General features: G+C 55.5%; 4 protein-coding genes across 4 annotated transcripts; 2 read left to right on the top strand and 2 right to left on the bottom strand.

Annotated features, from left to right (window-relative positions):
• The first annotated feature begins 1,096 nt into the window (after positions 1-1,096).
• On the top strand, positions 1,097-4,976 carry CDEST_07658 (Putative glycosyltransferase 2, nucleotide-diphospho-sugar transferase). Its single transcript, XM_062923817.1, has 3 exons — positions 1,097-1,535; positions 1,613-4,205; positions 4,355-4,976. Exons 2-3 carry the CDS (start codon positions 1,740-1,742, stop codon positions 4,541-4,543), a joined length of 2,655 nt encoding a protein of 884 aa, XP_062779868.1. The 5' UTR covers positions 1,097-1,535; positions 1,613-1,739; the 3' UTR covers positions 4,544-4,976.
• Positions 4,977-5,219: 243 nt separating this feature from the next.
• Positions 5,220-9,407, bottom strand: CDEST_07659 (Putative chromo/chromo shadow domain, AAA+ ATPase domain, armadillo-like helical, ABC transporter). Its single transcript, XM_062923818.1, has 2 exons — positions 6,559-9,407; positions 5,220-6,500 (listed from the first exon to the last, which is right to left on the bottom strand). Exons 1-2 carry the CDS (start codon positions 9,189-9,191, stop codon positions 5,771-5,773), a joined length of 3,363 nt encoding a protein of 1,120 aa, XP_062779869.1. The 5' UTR covers positions 9,192-9,407; the 3' UTR covers positions 5,220-5,770.
• Positions 9,408-11,410: 2,003 nt separating this feature from the next.
• Positions 11,411-14,850, top strand: CDEST_07660 (Putative glycoside hydrolase, family 3, glycoside hydrolase family 3 domain, immunoglobulin). The gene has a single exon (XM_062923819.1). The coding sequence runs from the start codon at positions 11,785-11,787 to the stop codon at positions 14,653-14,655; it is 2,871 nt and encodes a 956-aa protein (XP_062779870.1). The 5' UTR covers positions 11,411-11,784; the 3' UTR covers positions 14,656-14,850.
• Positions 14,851-15,058: 208 nt separating this feature from the next.
• Positions 15,059-16,333, bottom strand: CDEST_07661 (Putative cyanovirin-N; the record flags this gene model as incomplete). Its single annotated transcript, XM_062923820.1, has 4 exons — positions 15,059-15,144; positions 15,248-15,334; positions 15,356-16,158; positions 16,251-16,333. 4 exons carry the CDS (start codon positions 16,331-16,333, stop codon positions 15,059-15,061), a joined length of 1,059 nt encoding a protein of 352 aa, XP_062779871.1.
• Positions 16,334-17,769: the final 1,436 nt, after the last annotated feature.

The raw sequence follows: 17,769 nt of genomic DNA on the forward strand, positions 1-17,769 counted from the left end.
GCCAATTTCCACTGCGGCCTTCTGTCCCCAGTTCCCAGTGCAGCACGTAGTCCCCTCCCATTAATTCGCTGGCTCTTGGTCGCCCTTTTTCTCATTTCCACCCCGAAAGAAATAGAGAAAGAGAGAGAGCGAGAGAGAGAGAGACGGTAACATGACTGAGGGTTTTGACGTTTTGTTAGTTGTTATTACGAGCGCCTCTTTCTTTTCCCATCCCCCCTTCAATACCTCCTTTTGCCACTTTTTGAACCATATCCTCCTGACCTCCTCCCAACCTCACTCACCCACTGTCTCTCCTCGTCCCTCGTTTGTACATCATCTCAGTCGTGATCCTAGCTAGCTCTGGTTCCAGTTCCAGTTCCAGTTCCAGTTCCAGTTCCAGTTCCAGTTCCAGTTCCAGTTCCATCCAGCACCAGCGTGGACATCGCCGACCATACCGAGCACACGGTTGCTAATTACCCCTACCCTACCCTGCCAACACCGAGCCCAGCGCTGGAACCGTTTCCTTGTAGCAACGGATGCACATCTGCGAAGAGGTCCTCCCCCCTCGAACATCCGTCATCTTCCCGTTGCCAGTTCCTCCATTCCCAGTTTCCAAAATCTTGGCTCGTCTCGCTTCGCCGCGCAAAAGGTACCGTACCCGTCCGTCCGCTCACACCGGGACGATTCTTGCATATCCCATTTCCCATATCCCATCCCGTCCTATCCCCCTCACCGTCCGTCTCGTTCGCTCCTCGGCAACAGCGTGTCGAGGCGTCCGTCCGTACCGTATCTGCATCCTACCACCCCCTCTAGCCCCGGCCTCTATCCGTACGGGCCTAAGCCCTTTGCTCAGGTCTGGCCAAGCTCAAGTTGCCCAACCGACTACCCACTCACTCACTTGCACCCACACACCACCACCACGCTGCGCTTCTCCTCCCCCTGTCCACCGCCGGACTTTTGCCTCCAAGGACCGGTTCACTGCGCTATCCGTTGGCACCCCTAGCCGTGCTGGCGAGGCTCAATGGGCGCTTTCCCCGATTGGTCTGGTCCTGTTGCTCGCCGCTCGCGCTCTGCTCACGGTGCTGGTGTCTTTCTCCCCCTCAATATACTCTTGATCCCTCCCTCGTCTTCCAACACGTCTCGCTTGTCTTCCCTTCGTTCATCCCTCGAGATCGTTCCCAGACTAACCCCCAAGGCGCCCTCTGCAGAGACCCCGAGGTTCGCACTCCCCTGTGCATCCTCTTAGGCTTGTCGTTGCTTGCCTTCCGGTCCGCATTCCTCGACGAGACTTAACTCGTCTCGATCCCGACATCCCCCCGGCGTCTCGATCAATGGTAGCTTGAACGTCTCCATACCATCGCTCCTCAGCACCTCTGGCTCCACTCGGAAGCCTGTACACTCGCTACTACTGCAATTCCACCGATATTCAACTCGACTTGATCTCATCTAACTTTGGACTCGACGTCTGTTGTTACAGCTTCTGCTTGCTCGCTTCGTGCTACAACACTGCAGCACACTGCAGCACACACCGCATTGCTTTTGCGTGACTTCCAGAGGTACTGTTCCGTCCTGCCGTGTCAACTCCACTGGGAGCGAGTTTGTGACAGAAGCAGTATTAACAAGCTCTATGTAGCTCGAATCGTGCCGCCACTTGGCCGACGACTCTCTGACGACTTGCTGAGTAGGCAGTCTCTCCTACTTCACTCGCAAGCCTCTTCGCGACTCTAGGACGCTTCTCTACCCCCACAATTCTCAACAAGATGGGCATCGGTGGCTACTTCAAGTCCGAGAAGCCTGAAGCTTCCGGCGGTGGCAGTCCGCCCCAGCCCAGTCGCTCAAACACGGCCCCTATGATGGAGAAAGGTCCATCCGTCAGGTCGAGCACCAACGATATGGAGCTTCAACCGCCCACACCTCGCTACAACTCCAGGCCCCAGTCCGTTTCCGGCCGTTCGACGCATTCCAATGGCAGCTCCATGTTCCTAGACGACATCAAGCACGAGGTCATGGTCAACTACCTCTATCAGCAACAGTGCTCTCATCTCTGGGTCAGTGACGGATCTGGCGAGATTGAAGGTGTGCTTCTTCGTAAGGCCAGAGGCCAGTACATGGCATGCCCGCCGCAGCTTGGCAACTCCCCGTTCGCTGAGGCCTGCGCCGCCCTCAATGTCCAATGCTCCATGACGGTCAACTCTCGTGTTATCAAGACGTTTCTTCAATGGTCTCCGGACGCTGTTGACGTCCCTTTGATGAACGGTCTCAGGGTACAGATCCTGCCCACCATCGAGGATCTCCCCAGAGCGAGAAAGCACCAGTTCGCGGCTTTCATTGCTGCCGAAGGGCTTCTGGTGGTCTGGGACGACGATGCGCTGCATCTCGTCCAGAGAGCCAAGGCTATCGAGTCGGAGCTCATGGAGCTAGTCTGGAAAGCCGGCGCCGATGAGGACGAGGGCGACGAGAAGAAAGGCCCCAACGTTGCCGATTACGAGATCGACGAGGAGAGCGGCGAGATCAAGCCCGAGAAACGGCCCGTTCACCTTCTCAACACCTACTTGGTGTCCATTACCCTCGTACTCGTCGTCGTCTCGCTCGGTGCCGCCTGGAGGCAACTCGCCATTGAGGTATCTGTTGACGGGGAGTACCTGCGTCTGGCTCTCGTTGCCCTCTTCCCGCTGCAGATCTTCTTCACGCTGTTCTTCGCCCAGGTCATTGTTGGTTGTTTGGCCCAGATCTTCGGGCCCATTCGCCAACTGACCATCAACTCCAAGTTCTACTCGGCCCGTCCTCCCCCTAGACTGCAGAGCGCGGTCCTCCCCCACGTCACCGTCCAGTGCCCCGTATACAAGGAGGGTCTCGCCGGTGTCATTGTCCCTACGGTCAAGTCCATCAAGCAGGCCATGTCCACCTACGAACTCCAAGGTGGCTCCGCCAACATGTTCATGAACGACGACGGTCTCCAGTTGATCTCTGAGGAGGAGCGCCGCGCGCGCATCGAGTTCTACGCCGACAACAGCATCGGCTGGGTCGCCCGTCCCAAACACGGCGAGAACGGCTTCACCCGCAAGGGCAAGTTCAAGAAGGCGTCCAACATGAACTTTGGCTTGATGATCTCCCTCAAGGTCGAAGAGAAGCTCCAGGCCATATCTCGCCCCGTCGAATGGACCCAGCACGACGAAGCCCAGGCCTATGAGCATGCCCTCAAGGAGGTTCTCGAGGAAGACGGCCGTGCCTGGGCTGACGGTAACATTCGTGTCGGTGACTACATTCTCATCATCGATTCCGACACTCAAGTCCCCGCCGACTGCTTCCTGGACGCTGTTTCTGAGATGGAGCAGTCTCCCGATGTTGGTATTATGCAGTTTTCCTCGGGCGTCATGCAGGTCGTCCATACCTACTTCGAGAACGGCATTACTTTCTTCACCAACCTCATCTACAGCGCCATCCGCTACACCGTCTCCAACGGTGATGTCGCTCCCTTTGTCGGCCACAACGCCATCCTCCGCTGGAGCGCCATTCAGCAGGTCGGCTATTTTGACGAGGACGGCTACGAGAAGTTCTGGTCCGAGTCGCACGTGTCCGAGGACTTTGATATGTCGCTTCGTCTCCAGTGCAATGGCTACATCATCCGCTTAGCTGCCTGGGCCGGCGAAGGTTTCAAGGAGGGCGTGTCTCTTACCGTGTACGACGAGCTTGCGCGTTGGGAAAAGTACGCATATGGCTGCAACGAGCTTCTCTTCCACCCCATCCGCACCTGGCTCTGGAGAGGTCCCTTCACTCCGCTGTTCCGCAAGTTTCTTTTTAGCAATATCCGCTTCACCTCCAAGATCACTGTCGTGTCGTACATTGGCACCTACTATGCCATTGGCGCCGCCTGGATCATGACGTCGGTCAACTACTTCCTCATGGGCTGGTACAACGGGTACCTCGACAAGTACTACGTCGACTCGTGGCAGGTCTGGTTCTCCATCATCATCGTCTTCAACGGCCTCGGCAACGTCGCTCTGGCCATCATGCGCTACCGCGTTGGTGAGAAGAGCCTGCTCTGGGCCTTCTTCGAGAACATCAAGTGGACTTTCCTCCTCGCCATTTTCCTTGGTGGTCTGAGTCTGCACGTAAGCCAGGCTCTCCTGGCTCATATGTTCGAGATCGACATGTCGTGGGGCTCGACCTCCAAGGAAGCCGAGTTTTCTAACTTCTTCATTGAGGTGCCCAAGGTTTTGAAAAAGGTATGCTCTTCTTATATCTATTCATCCCTCCTCCCTTGTCCATGTCATCAGGCTGCCCCACATTCCTCTGGTGCTTACTGATGTCCACCCAATTCCAACGCCCAATCGCCCCTGTCTTGTCCGAGTCTCGGCTAACGCTTTCCAACTAGTTCAAATTCTCCATGATCTTCTCCTGCGTCTTCATCGCTGGTATGATCATTCTGGCCGTCGCGCCATTCATCCCCCACGATTGGCGGATTACGGACTTCGTTGCCATCCTGCCTATGGCTACCGTCTCGGCCAGCCACTTGCTTCTGCCCATCGCACTCAACCCGGCGCTCATGACCTTCTCGTGGTAAACGACCTGCCACAGTGAATTCATTGCGTGTCATAATTTTCACGGGCCCTACGAGGCGCGACCAAACATTGTATAGTGGGCGTTTCTCGCATCGGTATAGACATGGGACGGAGTTGCGATCGCGAGGGGGGCCTTTGATACCTAGATCTTCATCGAAGCCCATCACGACACATGACGATTGGGGCTCCCGATCTTGATTTTCTTTTTCTCTCGATATATCTGAAGATATCATGCAAAATATTTTGCGAGCTTGTATTGTAAAGCTTAATACTTATGATCATATGGTTGGTGACCACAGACGGTGCCAAAAGGACAGGACAATATGGGTTGGACCACGAACAAATAGGTATGAGGTAGACGACAGTTAAAGACAGACAGACACGCCCGAATGTTGGCATTTCATTCCAGAAAGACAAATTTAAACAAAACTTCAGAACGACTAAACTGCAGCTACTTCATCTGTCAACGCTTCTAGACGTCTATTACATTTTCGTACCTGAGTATGTTTGTGTCTCGGCAGTTGACTATGGTATTGTGGGTTTGGCCCGAGGTTCAGTTGGTGAGGGGAGATTTCGTGACTGCGCACAGCGGTGTCGGTCAAGTCATGACGAACCGGTTCAAGCCAAGAGATAGGCAGCATGGAATCAATGCGAGACCTCCTCGACCATCACGTCGTCACAACAAACACCGGAACTAAGAGGCACAAGTTGGGATCGGATCAAAGTCGTTCCATCGTTCAGAATAGCAGCTATCTAGGCCAGGCTGGTTGGTTTTGTCTTGTCATGCCCATGTTGACAATCTAGGAAACAGAAGAGGCGAAAAAACAGGGCGAAAATAAAGAAAAGGAAACCCCAACAACAGGAGTGAAAGCTGAAGAATAATAGTCCTGCCCAATTCCCATTCCCGTCTATATGCAGAAACGCCTTTCTAATACCGGTCTAAACACACGAGGTTGGCCCGGCCCCCTTCCCCTTCCCTATGGGGCCCTTGTTTCTGTTCCTCGGGTTGTTTCTGCCGTGGCAATCATTTGCCGTTAGCAGCACCGCCTCAGTGTGTCTGTCTGTCTCGCACTCTATCCCCCAAGATATCTGAAAAGCAAAATCCCAACTTTTTTGTCTAAAGAGAGGTCGACCGAGGGCGGGCGGTCACCTCCTTTCTGCCCGACACAAACAAAAAACAGATCAAGAAGAAGCGCTCATATTATCGTCAATGTCGTGGGACTCGGACTTTACTCCTCGTCGTCCGTGTCGGCAGGGTGCGGGGTTCCCTTGGGGCTGTTGAGCCACTCAATGTGGCGGAGACGACGACGGACCTCCTGCTCCTTGAGCTCCTTCTTGGTCTTCTTCTTCTTCTTGCGGGCGCGGAACTTCATCTCCGAGTTGTCCTCAGCGCCCGAGTTAACGGCGCTGTTGACAGCACTGTTGGCGACGCTTGACGCGACCGTCGAGGCGATGGCGCTGCCAGGCGCGCTGCTATCCTCGAACGAGCCGAGGTTGATGGCAGCGTTGCCGCGGAGGGCGACGCGGCCGTCGTTGACGTGCCACTGCTCGGAGCACAGGGCGCCGACGAACTCCTCGTTATGAGAAATGAGGATGACACCACCCTTGAACTCGCGGATGGCGACGGCGAGACCGCCGAGGGAGTCACGGTCCAAGAAGTTGGTCGGCTCGTCGAGCACCAGCAAATGGGGGTTGTTCCACATGGCACCGGCGATGACGACCTTAACCTTCTGGCCACCGGACAGCGAGCCGATCTCGTTGTGGTTGGCGATCTCGGGGTCCAGGCCCAGGTCCTCAAAGTGCTTGGAGATGACAGTAGGCTGGAGCTCGCGGTAACCGAGACCCTCGCGAGAAGCCTCGTGGTCATCGAACTCCTGGATGAGCTTGGAGAAGCCCCACTCAATCATGGTCTCGCGGGAGACCTGGGTGTTGTACTTGGGCAGGTAGCCGCGCCATTTGCTATCTATCGTGTTAGTGACTCGTGATCTAGCTGCTGCGGGGCTGCAGGGACACTTACACTTCGTATTGGAAGGTCTTCTTGTACTTCTGACGACCGACAATGGTCTCGATCTGGCGGGCGGACTTGCCGTCCTTGAGATCGATGAGCTTGTCCATTTGCTCGCGGTCCTTCTCCGACAGCATGCGGGTCTGCTTCATGTGGACCTCGCGATCGTCACCGTTGGCGTAACGCCACTGCAGATACTGGTTGGGCGTCTTCTCGAGATGCATCTCGACGTGCTCGAGAGCGTGCTGCTTGATGTACCCGATACGCAGGTTGGGGTGCTTCTCTACCTTGCCGGTGGTGGGAATTACCTCGCCAGTGAGAATCTTGATGAGGGTAGACTTGCCAGCACCGTTAGGACCGATGATGGCCACTCTGGACGACAGAGTAAGCTGGCAAGTGACTTCGCTCAGGGAAGGCTTGGGGGCCTTGGGGTACTGGTAGGAGACGCCGGTCATGCGAATGATGGCGCGGGTCAGGGACTTGACACCGGTCAAGATACCGGGGGGCGGGAACTTGAACTGGACCTGGGAGGCAGAGAGCGTGTAGTAGCTCTTGGCTTCGGGGCGGAGCTTAACGAAGTTGGCCAGGTTGCCCTTGTAGCACGCCAGCTTCTTGTTGGGCTCGTAGTGGTAGATGTCGGTGGTGACGTTGTCGAGGAAACCGGAGTCGTGGGAAACGATCAAACTGGTGATGTCGGGGTGGGTCTTGAGATAGGTCTCGAGCCAGGCAATGTTGGCAACGTCCAAGTGGTTGGTAGGTTCGTCGAGCAGCAGGACGTCGGCGCCCTTGAGCATGGCACGAGCCAAGGCTAACTTCATCTTCCATCCACCGGACAGAGAGCCAACCTTGTGGGACTGGCGGCCGTCGGGGCCGTCGGTGAAACCGAACTCGGCGAGAACCTCGATGACCTTGTCGCGACCACGCGCTTCAATCTCAGAGTCCTTTAGGACGAAGTCGAGAATGCTGATGTCGGCATCCTCACCCTGGTTGTGCTCGACGTAGATAGTGCGGAGGACGTCCTGAGGGGGGAAGCCTTCCAGCTTGCCGTTGGCAATACTGCGCATGAGCGTAGACTTGCCGGCACCGTTTCGACCGCAGAGACCGTAACGGTGACCCTTGAGGAGTCTCAGGTTGGTGTGGGACAGCAGCAGCATACCGCCATAGGCCAGGGAGAAGTGAGCGTTGACAATCTCCGTCTCACCATCGTCCTCCTTCTCAGGGACACCGTACTTGCGCTCATCCTCCTCAACGTAGTGCTTTTGTACACCCTCGGCGACGGCAGTGGTGGCGGCGGGGTTATTCAGGAGAGCTTGCAGGTAAGGGGAGATTCTGGCAGAGATGCGACGAACAAAACGGTGGTTGACGTCCTCGGCGACTTGGTCGCAGATGTAGGGGCGGGCCAGCTTGAAGGCGTCGGCGTTTGCCAGGCCGCCGTTCTTCTTGATCTCGGCCTCGAGGATCTTGGCAACATCGTCGCCAGAGACACGCTCGATGAGATCCTTGTCGTCGCCCATGGCTTTCTCGATGACGTCCAGCGCTCTCTTGGCCAACTCTCTGACCTCAGGAAGGGAGGCGCGGTCGTAGACGCCCTTGACACCAGGCTGCAGCTTGGGCAGGAAGGTTCTGGCCTCGATAGGGTCGTGAACCAGCTTGGTCAAGTTCTCGACGACGACAACGGTCTGGCGGAGGACCTCCTGGGCGGTGGTCGGGGTGTTGAGGGAACGCTCCAGCAGGGGAGTCAGGAGAGCGAGGACAGGAGAGGTGACGATGGCGACAAAGGTGGTCATGGACAGGGCGTGGATAGCCTTGCGCAGGGTCTCGGTGGAGGGGTGGTGCATGGTATCGATAAGGAGGGGGATGCGAGGAGCGACGTCGTCGTTGGACATGATGCCGGTGAGGGCGGTCATAGTCTGGACAGCCTGCTTCTCGACCTCGGACTTGAGGTCGTGCATTCCGCCCTCGACGAGGGGGATGAGACCGGCGAGCTTGGTGCCCATGGTCTCGCGAAGAACATCCTGCTCCTCGGCCTGCTCTTGGGTGGAGCCGACGGTCTGCTTGGCCTTGTCGGCGATCTTCTGCAGCAGAAGGAGAGCGGCAGCAGTTCCCTGCCACTTTCCGGTCTTCTTGGTGAGGTAGGTGTGAAGGACGGGGAGGAGGCCGACGACGAGAGCCTCGGGGCTCAGGTTGTTGAAGAGGGCGTCCAGCGCATATTGGGCAGACTCGCGAACGACGGAGCCCTTGTCGGCGAGGGCGTCGAGAGCGCAGGGGACCACGCCGCCATCCTGGAGCAGGAAGACGACCTCGCTCAAGGGCGACTTGGGGGGCATGCGCTCAAAGAGGGCACCGAGCAGGTTCTGAGCAGACTCGCGCAGCTGCGGGGACTTCTTGTTGGCGGCGGCCTTCTTGACCTCGGCGAGGATTCCATATTGGTGCAGGCCAGCGAACCCGACCGTGTTGTTCAAGACTTCGCAAAGACCGTATGCGGCATCGACCGAAGCGGCGGAGGTGGTGGCTGTGAAGATGGAGGTCAGGAAGGCGGAAACTTCCTCTTGGGATGGCGGGGGAGGGGCATCGCCCTTGGCCACGACGGTCATCGTCGCTTGCTGTTCTTGCTGCGATAAGGGCGGGGTTACAGGGTGAGGCATGGAAATGGCAGCCAACACTCTGTGCAAGAATGAGGGAGAGGGAGGGAGGAAGAGAGAGAGAGAGAGAGAGAGAGAGAGAGAGAAGAATGGAGAAGGAGAGAAGGTGTGAAGAGGGGACCTCGCTTCTGCGATTTCGAAGGAGGAAGAAAATGCGCTCGTTTGTCCTCTCTCCTGGACTCCGAGTTGTGTGTGTGTAGGTCGTCAGCAGCTGGGAGGTTTCCCGTTGCGACACAATTTTTTTCTTGGATTGGGCGTATCTGGGCGCGAATTTTCACCCCTCTACACCCCTCTTTGTCCCTTGTTATCCACCAGCAGAATCGCATCCTTGGCCCATGTGAAATTTTTTACGCTGCGTACGGAGTAAGGGACTTGTCCTGGTTTTTTTTTTGCCCGTTCCCTATCAGAGACATCTGATTCGCCCATCTGTGCTTGTCATCTCCACTGTTGCCTCCAATCTCCGTAAGAGTACGTACCACGGGGCTCCGTACCTCATCTTTTTCGCTCCGCCGCGAAGGGCTCTTGATGCCCGAATTACCAATCCAGCGACGCTGTTCGTCTCTATTCGTCTCCTCGCACGTAACTCGGCAACGAGAATATTTCAAACGGTCGACAAAATCCCTTTCCCATGGATTAGAGTAAAGGCTGTCCGGCGCAGGGAATTGCTCCGAACGCGGGAATCCTGCTGAAGAAGAAGAAGAAGAAGAAACAGAGGAGGAAGCCCGGCCCACTAATGCGGTAGTGTCCCTCCGTCTCGAAGTAGACTGATCGCAGAGGGGGTTGGTTGCAGAGTCTTATTAAGGCCGTTGTTTCGTCATTATTTTAGACAAAATTTCCCCATTAAGAAATGAGGCGACCACCTCTTGTGTCTTATTGTTTTTTGTTGCAAAGAGAAGGGGAGTCTAGATAGACCGGACCGAAGAATGTTAGCTTACCCATTCTTGCCTATTATTCAGTAGCTATCGGTCCTTGATCCCTCGACCCCTCATCCGCTGTTCTCTCACCCTTTTTCTTTCCTGTGTCTTTAAGGTAACAGTAATACGGCGGGTATTTCCATAGCATATTGATTACGGATTGGCCTGAGTATAAAACAATATTGGGAATGCCCCGGCCCACTTTCACGTTTGCTATCAGCCGGAATCGATGCGAACCGCGGCGGCGTCGCAAACCAAGAACCCGTATCGACATGGAAGGAGTTAGATGCCACGAGGGCTATCATGATATTCATCGCCGCTACTTGTCCAACTACCAGGTCAATTACCTGGCAAATGATTGGCCTAGGCGCGAGAAATGCAACGAGGCGTGTCCGTCACTGAGGCTGTGTGTTTGGCGCATAATACCGGAATGCAAGTAGAGTTTATCAGGAGGGACCATCGGACGAGACGAATACACTTGTGGTCAATCAGAGCCTCGAAGATTGACTGGGACGATGTTCGGATCCATGAGTGATCCCACGCCTCGCGCTTTGCTGTTTCTCGCATCGGTACAGAACTTGCCGGCGCTTTTCTTCCACATGTGCCAATCGTCATGAACGTTTAAGTTGCGACACGATGTCTGTCGCGCCGGGAATTAGGGGGGAAGGTTAAGCGAGAGCAAGGACGGGTTGATTACATTTTCTTGTCGAGTCCGTTGATGTTGGGGGTTTGGCCAGGCTTCTAGAGAAACATATACACGCTCGTGCAAATTGATTAGAAAGACCCCCAATTCTTGCTTGCTTGCATGTTCCGCGACGAAAACGGCCCGCGGGTGGGGATGTCGGTATCGGATACTTCCAGACGAGACGAAACACGAAAGAAATGGGAGATCGCTGGATGGCAAAGCCAGGGAAACAACTAGGAATTCCAATTCTGCCAGGTTCTGGGTGTCTCGTATTTTTTCCCGGTACGTAGGTTAGTACATGCCCCTACTGTCGCAGCCAGGTTGGTACTTCAAGGACGCTAGGCCCGTGCTGCCGAGACCCCGCGCGAATCAGTCGGACGGGTTGCTGCTCTCTGCTCACCACGGCTCATAAAGTTGATGGACGTCATGTAAGACAGGGGCAGCGGCCCAAGCGTGGGCCCATTGGCTTTCGACCCCCTTCCCCCACTGTTTCAGCCCTGAAGCTGCTCCCAGAGTCGTCCCCCAAGTGCCCCAAGTTGAGTTCCTGGCAGCGTGGGCCCGTCGACGCTAAGTCGGACAAGCCGCAGGAGGAGCTGCGAGTCGAAACCTACGGGAACAGACCTGACGACCTTCTTCCCCTCAACTATCTTGCCAGTCTCTCTTCCATCTCAATCTCAACTACTGGAGTCATCCGCCTTTTCATACAAACCCAGCCGGACTCGCCATAGGGTCCGCCAACATTTCAACTTCCTCCTTACGCTTGTCATACCCGATTAATTCGCCTGGATTTGTTATCTGGGGGCGCATTGAGCGATGGTCTGCTCCTCGTACTGTGTTTCAGGAATCAGTCGCTAGACCCTCCTGGTGTGCTCCTTCGACACAGAACCTACTCCCCTTTTCTACGCAGACTGGGAGCTTCTGACTTACAAGCAACTCTAACCTAACCACCCGACACTTACCGAAAACGATTTGCAAAGAATCACGTCGGCTGCCCATCATGGACCCCAGCAAAGAGGGTCTCTTGGGCGACAAGTCCCGCCACTCTTATGATCGCGATACCGAAGACGGCTCCGACATCGATGCCACCGATTACCTCCCACGAGAGAACCAGAAGGAGGAATCGTCCTTCCCGAAACCCGCCTTCCTCTCCACTAGGCCTACCGGCTGCTTCGCAGTGCTCAAGAGACTGTTCCAAGGACGTTCACGACTATGTCTGTTCGTCGTCGCTCTTGCTTTCATCATGTGGATCGTCATCAGCGTTGGAGGAGCTGTTATGTATAAGAAGTTCAAGGGTGCGCCGCCCACCGGCCTGTCACCGCCGTGGTATCCGACCCCGAAAGGTGGTATATCCAAAAACTGGGCCGAGAGCTACAGGAAAGCCGGCGAGATGGTTTCCAAGATGACGCTGCCGGAGAAGGTCAACATCACCACTGGAACTGGCTGGATGATGGGTCTTGCTGTCGGCACGACTGGCCCCGCCGTCCATGTCGGCTTCCCCCAGCTTCAATTGCAAGATGGGCCGCTGGGCATCCGATTCGCCGACAATGCGACTGCATTTCCCGCCGGCGTTACCGTCGGCGCCACCTGGAACAAGGAGTTGATGTATGAGCGAGGAAAGGCACACGGACAAGAGGCCCGGGGTAAGGGGATAAATGTCCTACTGGGACCATGCGTCGGCCCCCTGGGCCGCTTGCCAGCTGGCGGCCGCAACTGGGAGGGATTTGGCGCCGACCCTTACCTGCAGGGAATTGCTGCCGCCGAGACCATCAAGGGCATCCAAGAACAGGGTGTCATGGCGACCATTAAGCACTTTGTGGCAAACGAGCAAGAGCACTTTCGCCAGAGCTGGGAATGGGGCCTGCCCAACGCCATCTCCAGTAACATCGATGACCGAGCTATGCATGAGCTTTACGCCTGGCCGTTCCTGGACGCCGTCAAGGCCGGCGTTGCGAGTGTCATGTGCTCGTACAATCAAGTCAACAACTCGTATGCATGCGACAACTCCAAGCTTATTAACGGCATTTTGAAGGACGAGATGGGTTTTCAGGGCTTCGTCATGAGCGACTGGCTTGCACAGCGCTCGGGCGTCGGTAGCGCGTTGGCCGGACTGGACATGACGATGCCTGGCGATGGGCTTTTCTGGGCAGACGGCAAGTCTCTTTGGGGCCCTGAGCTCACCAAAGCTGTTCTGAACGGATCCGTTCCCGTCGACAGACTGGATGACATGGCCGTTCGCATCGTTGCCTCATGGTATCAGTTGGGACAGGACGACAAGAAGCTTTTCCCCGACGAGCTTCCCAACTTCTCCTCGTGGACCGACGACAAGATGGGGACACTTGCTCCCGGCAGCAAAACCCCACAGCCGCAGTTCGAGGTGAACAAGTACGTCAACGTGCAGAGCAACCACTCGGACGTCGCTCGCCGTGTTGCTGCCGAGGGTACGGTGCTGCTGAAGAACGACAACGTACTGCCCATCAGCAGAGAAGGCTTTGTCGACGCCAAACGCAAGCGCCATGAAGGGAAGCTGAAGATTGGTATTTTCGGCGAGGATGCCGGCCCCGGCAACGGACCCAACTACTGCAAGGATCGCGGCTGCAACCAAGGCACTTTAGGCTCCGGTTGGGGCAGTGGCGCGGTTGAATTCCCTTACCTGGTACCACCAGTGGAGGCTCTGAAGAAGGGCTTCAAGTCCGACAAGGTCGAACTGTCCGAGTTTCTCACCAACTCGCCTCCGTTCAAGAAGGACCCGTCCATCCTGCACGACCAGGATGTCTGCTTCGTGTTCGCCAACGCGGATTCTGGCGAGGGTTTCTTGTCCTGGGGCGGTAACAGCGGGGACCGTAAGGATCTCAAGTTACAAAATGGTGGAGACGACCTCATCCTCCGAGTCGCCGAGAATTGCGGAAAGGGCGATGGAAACTCGGTGGGCGGCGATACTGTCGTTGTCATTCACTCTGTTGGACCTGTCGAGATGGAGCGTTGGATCGAGCACCCTGGCGTCAAAGCGGTCTTGTACGCCAATCTTCCTGGACAAGAGAGCGGAAATGCACTTGCGGATGTCATTTTTGGCGACGTCAATCCCAGCGGCAAGCTGCCGTACACGATCCCCAAGTCTTTGAAGGACTTCGGACCAGGCGGGCAGATTCTGTATCTCCCCAACGGTGTTGTGCCTCAGCAAGACTTTTCCGAAGGCCTGTACATCGACTATCGCTACTTCGACAAGAAGAAGATTGAGCCTCGTTTTGAGTTTGGATTCGGCTTGTCGTACACGACATTCGACTTCTCCAATGTCGTCGTCGAGGGTGTCAAGCCCAAGAGCGCACTGCCCGCGGCTCGCCCATCGCCCGGATCTGAGCCGCCGAAATTCAGCGACAAGATCCCCAACAAAAACGAGGCCCTGTTCCCCGATGGCTTCCGCAAACTCGACAAATACGTCTACCCCTATCTGAACACTGTTGACGACATCTCGACAGAGCCGTACCCCTACCCAGAAGGCTACGACGTGAAGCAGCCCCTATCGGAAGCCGGCGGCGAGGAGGGCGGGAACCCCGATCTCTGGGAGACGTACGTCACGGTCAAGGCGGATGTGACCAACACCGGTGCCGTCGCCGGCAAGGTCGTACCCCAGCTGTACCTGTCCTACCCAAAGAACGTCCACGGCGTGGACTTCCCGGTCAAGGTGCTTCGCGGGTTCGACAAGTTCAACCTGGAGAAGGGCGAGAAGAAGACGGTCACATTCAACCTGACACGCCGCGACCTGAGTTATTGGGACGTCCATCATCAAAATTGGGTCATGGTCACGTCCGGAGAGTACTCGTTTCTCGTCGGCGAGAGCTCCCGGCAGCTGTCCAAGGTGGGTAGCTGGTAGCTCCTGTACTTCTGTGTTCTTAATCGGCAAACGACTGTCAATGGTTATGATTGAAGTAACAAGAAGTCAACATGAGTGTTTATGTTTCTTGGATAATGTTCACGTCAAAGAGTCATGAGGATGATTGGACATATCTGCGCATGCTTATTATTGTCTGTTTATAAAGGCGAATAGAACCGTTTCATTTACTTTCCGTGTCTGTCTACGATTTCGCTGGCTCTTCGATTTTGATCCATCGACGTAACCGTGCCTTCTTCAGTCGTCCCGTTTTCATCAACTTCATTCTGTATACGCTCTCGTTGTGCCAAGTCTATCCCGATCTGCCATCCTAGCTCAAGGCGGTTGTGATCCCCATAGATAGAAAGGCCCATGATCGGACCTCAGACCCGAAAAGAGGTGAGCCTTAATTGGCGCCGGGAGGCTGGTTCTCGCGAACGCCGCATTCGTACTCGGAGCACAGGAGGCCGTCATGGTTACCGATGTATTTGTCTGCGAACCCATCATCGTTAGTAATCTTCCACCCTCATTTCGCATCAAGCATCAATCCATCTTCGCCATGTAGGAAGGGGCGTTCATGAGAGATCAAACCCACCGAGGTTGATGGCTGAGGCGTGATACTCGCCGCGCTCGTCGAGGCACCGGCACGCGAGGTGCGTCCTGCCCCAACGCGCGCAGCCGGCTCAAGTTGAGGAGAAGTCACCGCCGGGCCGGTAGACAAGTTCGCCGCGGTCATTGCCGAGCATGTGATCGAGACTGAGACCGGACCAGGAGAGCGCGTCGCGGCGGTCGCCGCTGCCGCAGCAGTTGGCCCAGATGGTGTTGCAGAGGTCCCAGACAACCCAATTAGATGCGCAGGTCTTTGCGAAGCCGCCGGTCTTTGGGACTGAGGGGGAGCGACCATCGAGGACAGGGCGGGCTGCGGAGTGGGGCCCGTTCTCGTGGCCGTCTGTGTTGTTCCCGGGGCCGCGTTCGTTCCCTTGATCAGCCTGAAGGGAGTCTTCGTCTCCCTGATCTGCCTCTTCGTGGGAGGTTTCGTCCCCCTGGACTGCCTCAAGCAAAACTCCATTGTCAAGCTTCTCGGACCGATACTCGCGTGCGGTGTTGAAAACCGCCTTGGCGTCGAAGTGACTGGGGAGGAAGGTATCGGTGGGCTGGTGATGGATAGCCAAGGTGCCCTCGTTAGCCGAATTTGACTTCTTGACCGGGGTGACAACAGTCTGGAGGGTCAAATGGGTTACGGCAAAGACTGGGTGGTTACGAGTTACAGTGACGGTGGTCTCGGTGGACTTGGAAGAGCCTGCGATGAAGCCAATCGAGTTGCTTGTGTCGGTGAAGGTGGGTTGCGCATTGGATAGCATGGCAATGAAGCCCAGTATGATGCTGAAAACGGCGAGGAGCTTCGTCTTGGCTATGCAGTTGTTGAGTTGTATGTAGAAGTCTGGTGTTTGAAAAAAATCGGCGACGTGTCGCTTTTGTGCGGATATTTGCAGTGCCCAGCGCGTGCTGAGAGATGGGATGGAGAAGGAATTCAAAGGCGGTTAGTTGAGGTGAGGTGAGGTGAGGTAAGAGAAGAGTTTTCCTTCTCATTTTCTTACTTCACCTGATCCTGTAAAGGAGGGCATATTTTCCATCGCTTGGAGTTTTCATCTTGTGGTCGGAGGGCTAGAGCGGCGACCATCGTATTCACAACCCTTTCCTGTTCCGTGGAGCTGCATCGTTTGAACAAAACACGATATGTATGATGCCTCAACATAACGCCAAATGACAGATGTAAGGCGATCGTGAACCAACATCAAGGAACACCGAGGTTAGAGCACGGCCTTCAGATGTAGACAAATGCGGACTTTGCCCCCAACATTCAACTTAAAACCCTCGGCTTCCTCAATGTTAGGGACACGATGCCACTGATAGGATGCTGTTTTAGTGATCAATGTCTGCTTCCAGACCTGGCCTCAAGGCAGCAAATGGACTCCCATGGTCACTCCAGACCTTGATTTCACCAGCATATGCTTTTCACTAGCATTAGTCCTCTTGATCTGCATTATTTGAAGCTCACAAGTTCGACTTCAACGAATATGAGTTTATAAAGCCGTTGAGCACATGAGATCATCGTTCAACGACTGAGAAGCTGATGGTGGCGATGTCAGGCCGAGTGCAAATGAAGCCGATCGGTCTCTATTCAGCGGCTTGGTGGTTTCGGGTCTCATGCATGGATCTCCAAGAGAGCAGTAAACCATGCCGGTACAAGGTGTTGTGATACTTGTATATATGTTACGCCGGTTCCCGCCGACGGGGGTTGCATGAGTTGCTTTGCGTTGTCAGATGAGCAGAAAACGATCTTGAATGGATGTCATTTCTCAAACTTCAAGAGACCATGACGACAGGAACGCTTTGGTGCTAGCTTGCAGTGTTCCTGGGAGATGAGAAGTTCACGGGCCATCGAGAGGAGTCTCGCACTGCATTCACTTTCTCGTATTGGTGAAAACAATCAACTGATTGCAAGTTTACGGACGTCGGGGCGGTGAAGGTACCAGACGGCGACAGGGAACGGCTCTCCCGAGACAATCGCGCCGTCAATGCTGACTCTAACACGACGTTGGTGGAACCTAAGAATGATATCACTCGTCCGCGTGCCCGAGACATCTGCGTTTGTGGAACCCGAGAAGCATGGGACGAGAAGCTTGGTCTAAGCGGCCATATTGATACATCAACACATCGATGGGTCGACGACGCGTCAATGATACTGCCCGAGAGGAAACCCGTCCATGCCCATTCTCGGCCTTGCAACCTCGCGTGACGACTCTGCCGACGGAACTAACAGGCTTTCCAATGGAAGAGGTCACTGTGTTGACAGTCGGCGTGATTCCTACATTCAGTGTCTGTGGCATTGGCCTTTGGCCCATCGTGCGACATTACACAACTGATAGGGCTCTTGGCCCAGACAGCCAACAGATTCATCTCAAAGGTTTTCTAGCCCAAAGTTTGTCATGCCATGACAAGCCTTGGCTCATGGCAAGCGTACGACCGCGAGCCGTCGCCCGTCGCTTGCTGCACATATCCTTTGTTGAGCATCTCTGGATCCGCTCTCCGCCGTTCCGACCAGACTATCCTCAT

This window comes from Colletotrichum destructivum, chromosome 5 (assembly GCF_034447905.1).
Source record: "Colletotrichum destructivum chromosome 5, complete sequence".
In the NCBI taxonomy this organism is placed as follows: Eukaryota; Fungi; Ascomycota; class Sordariomycetes; order Glomerellales; family Glomerellaceae; genus Colletotrichum; species Colletotrichum destructivum.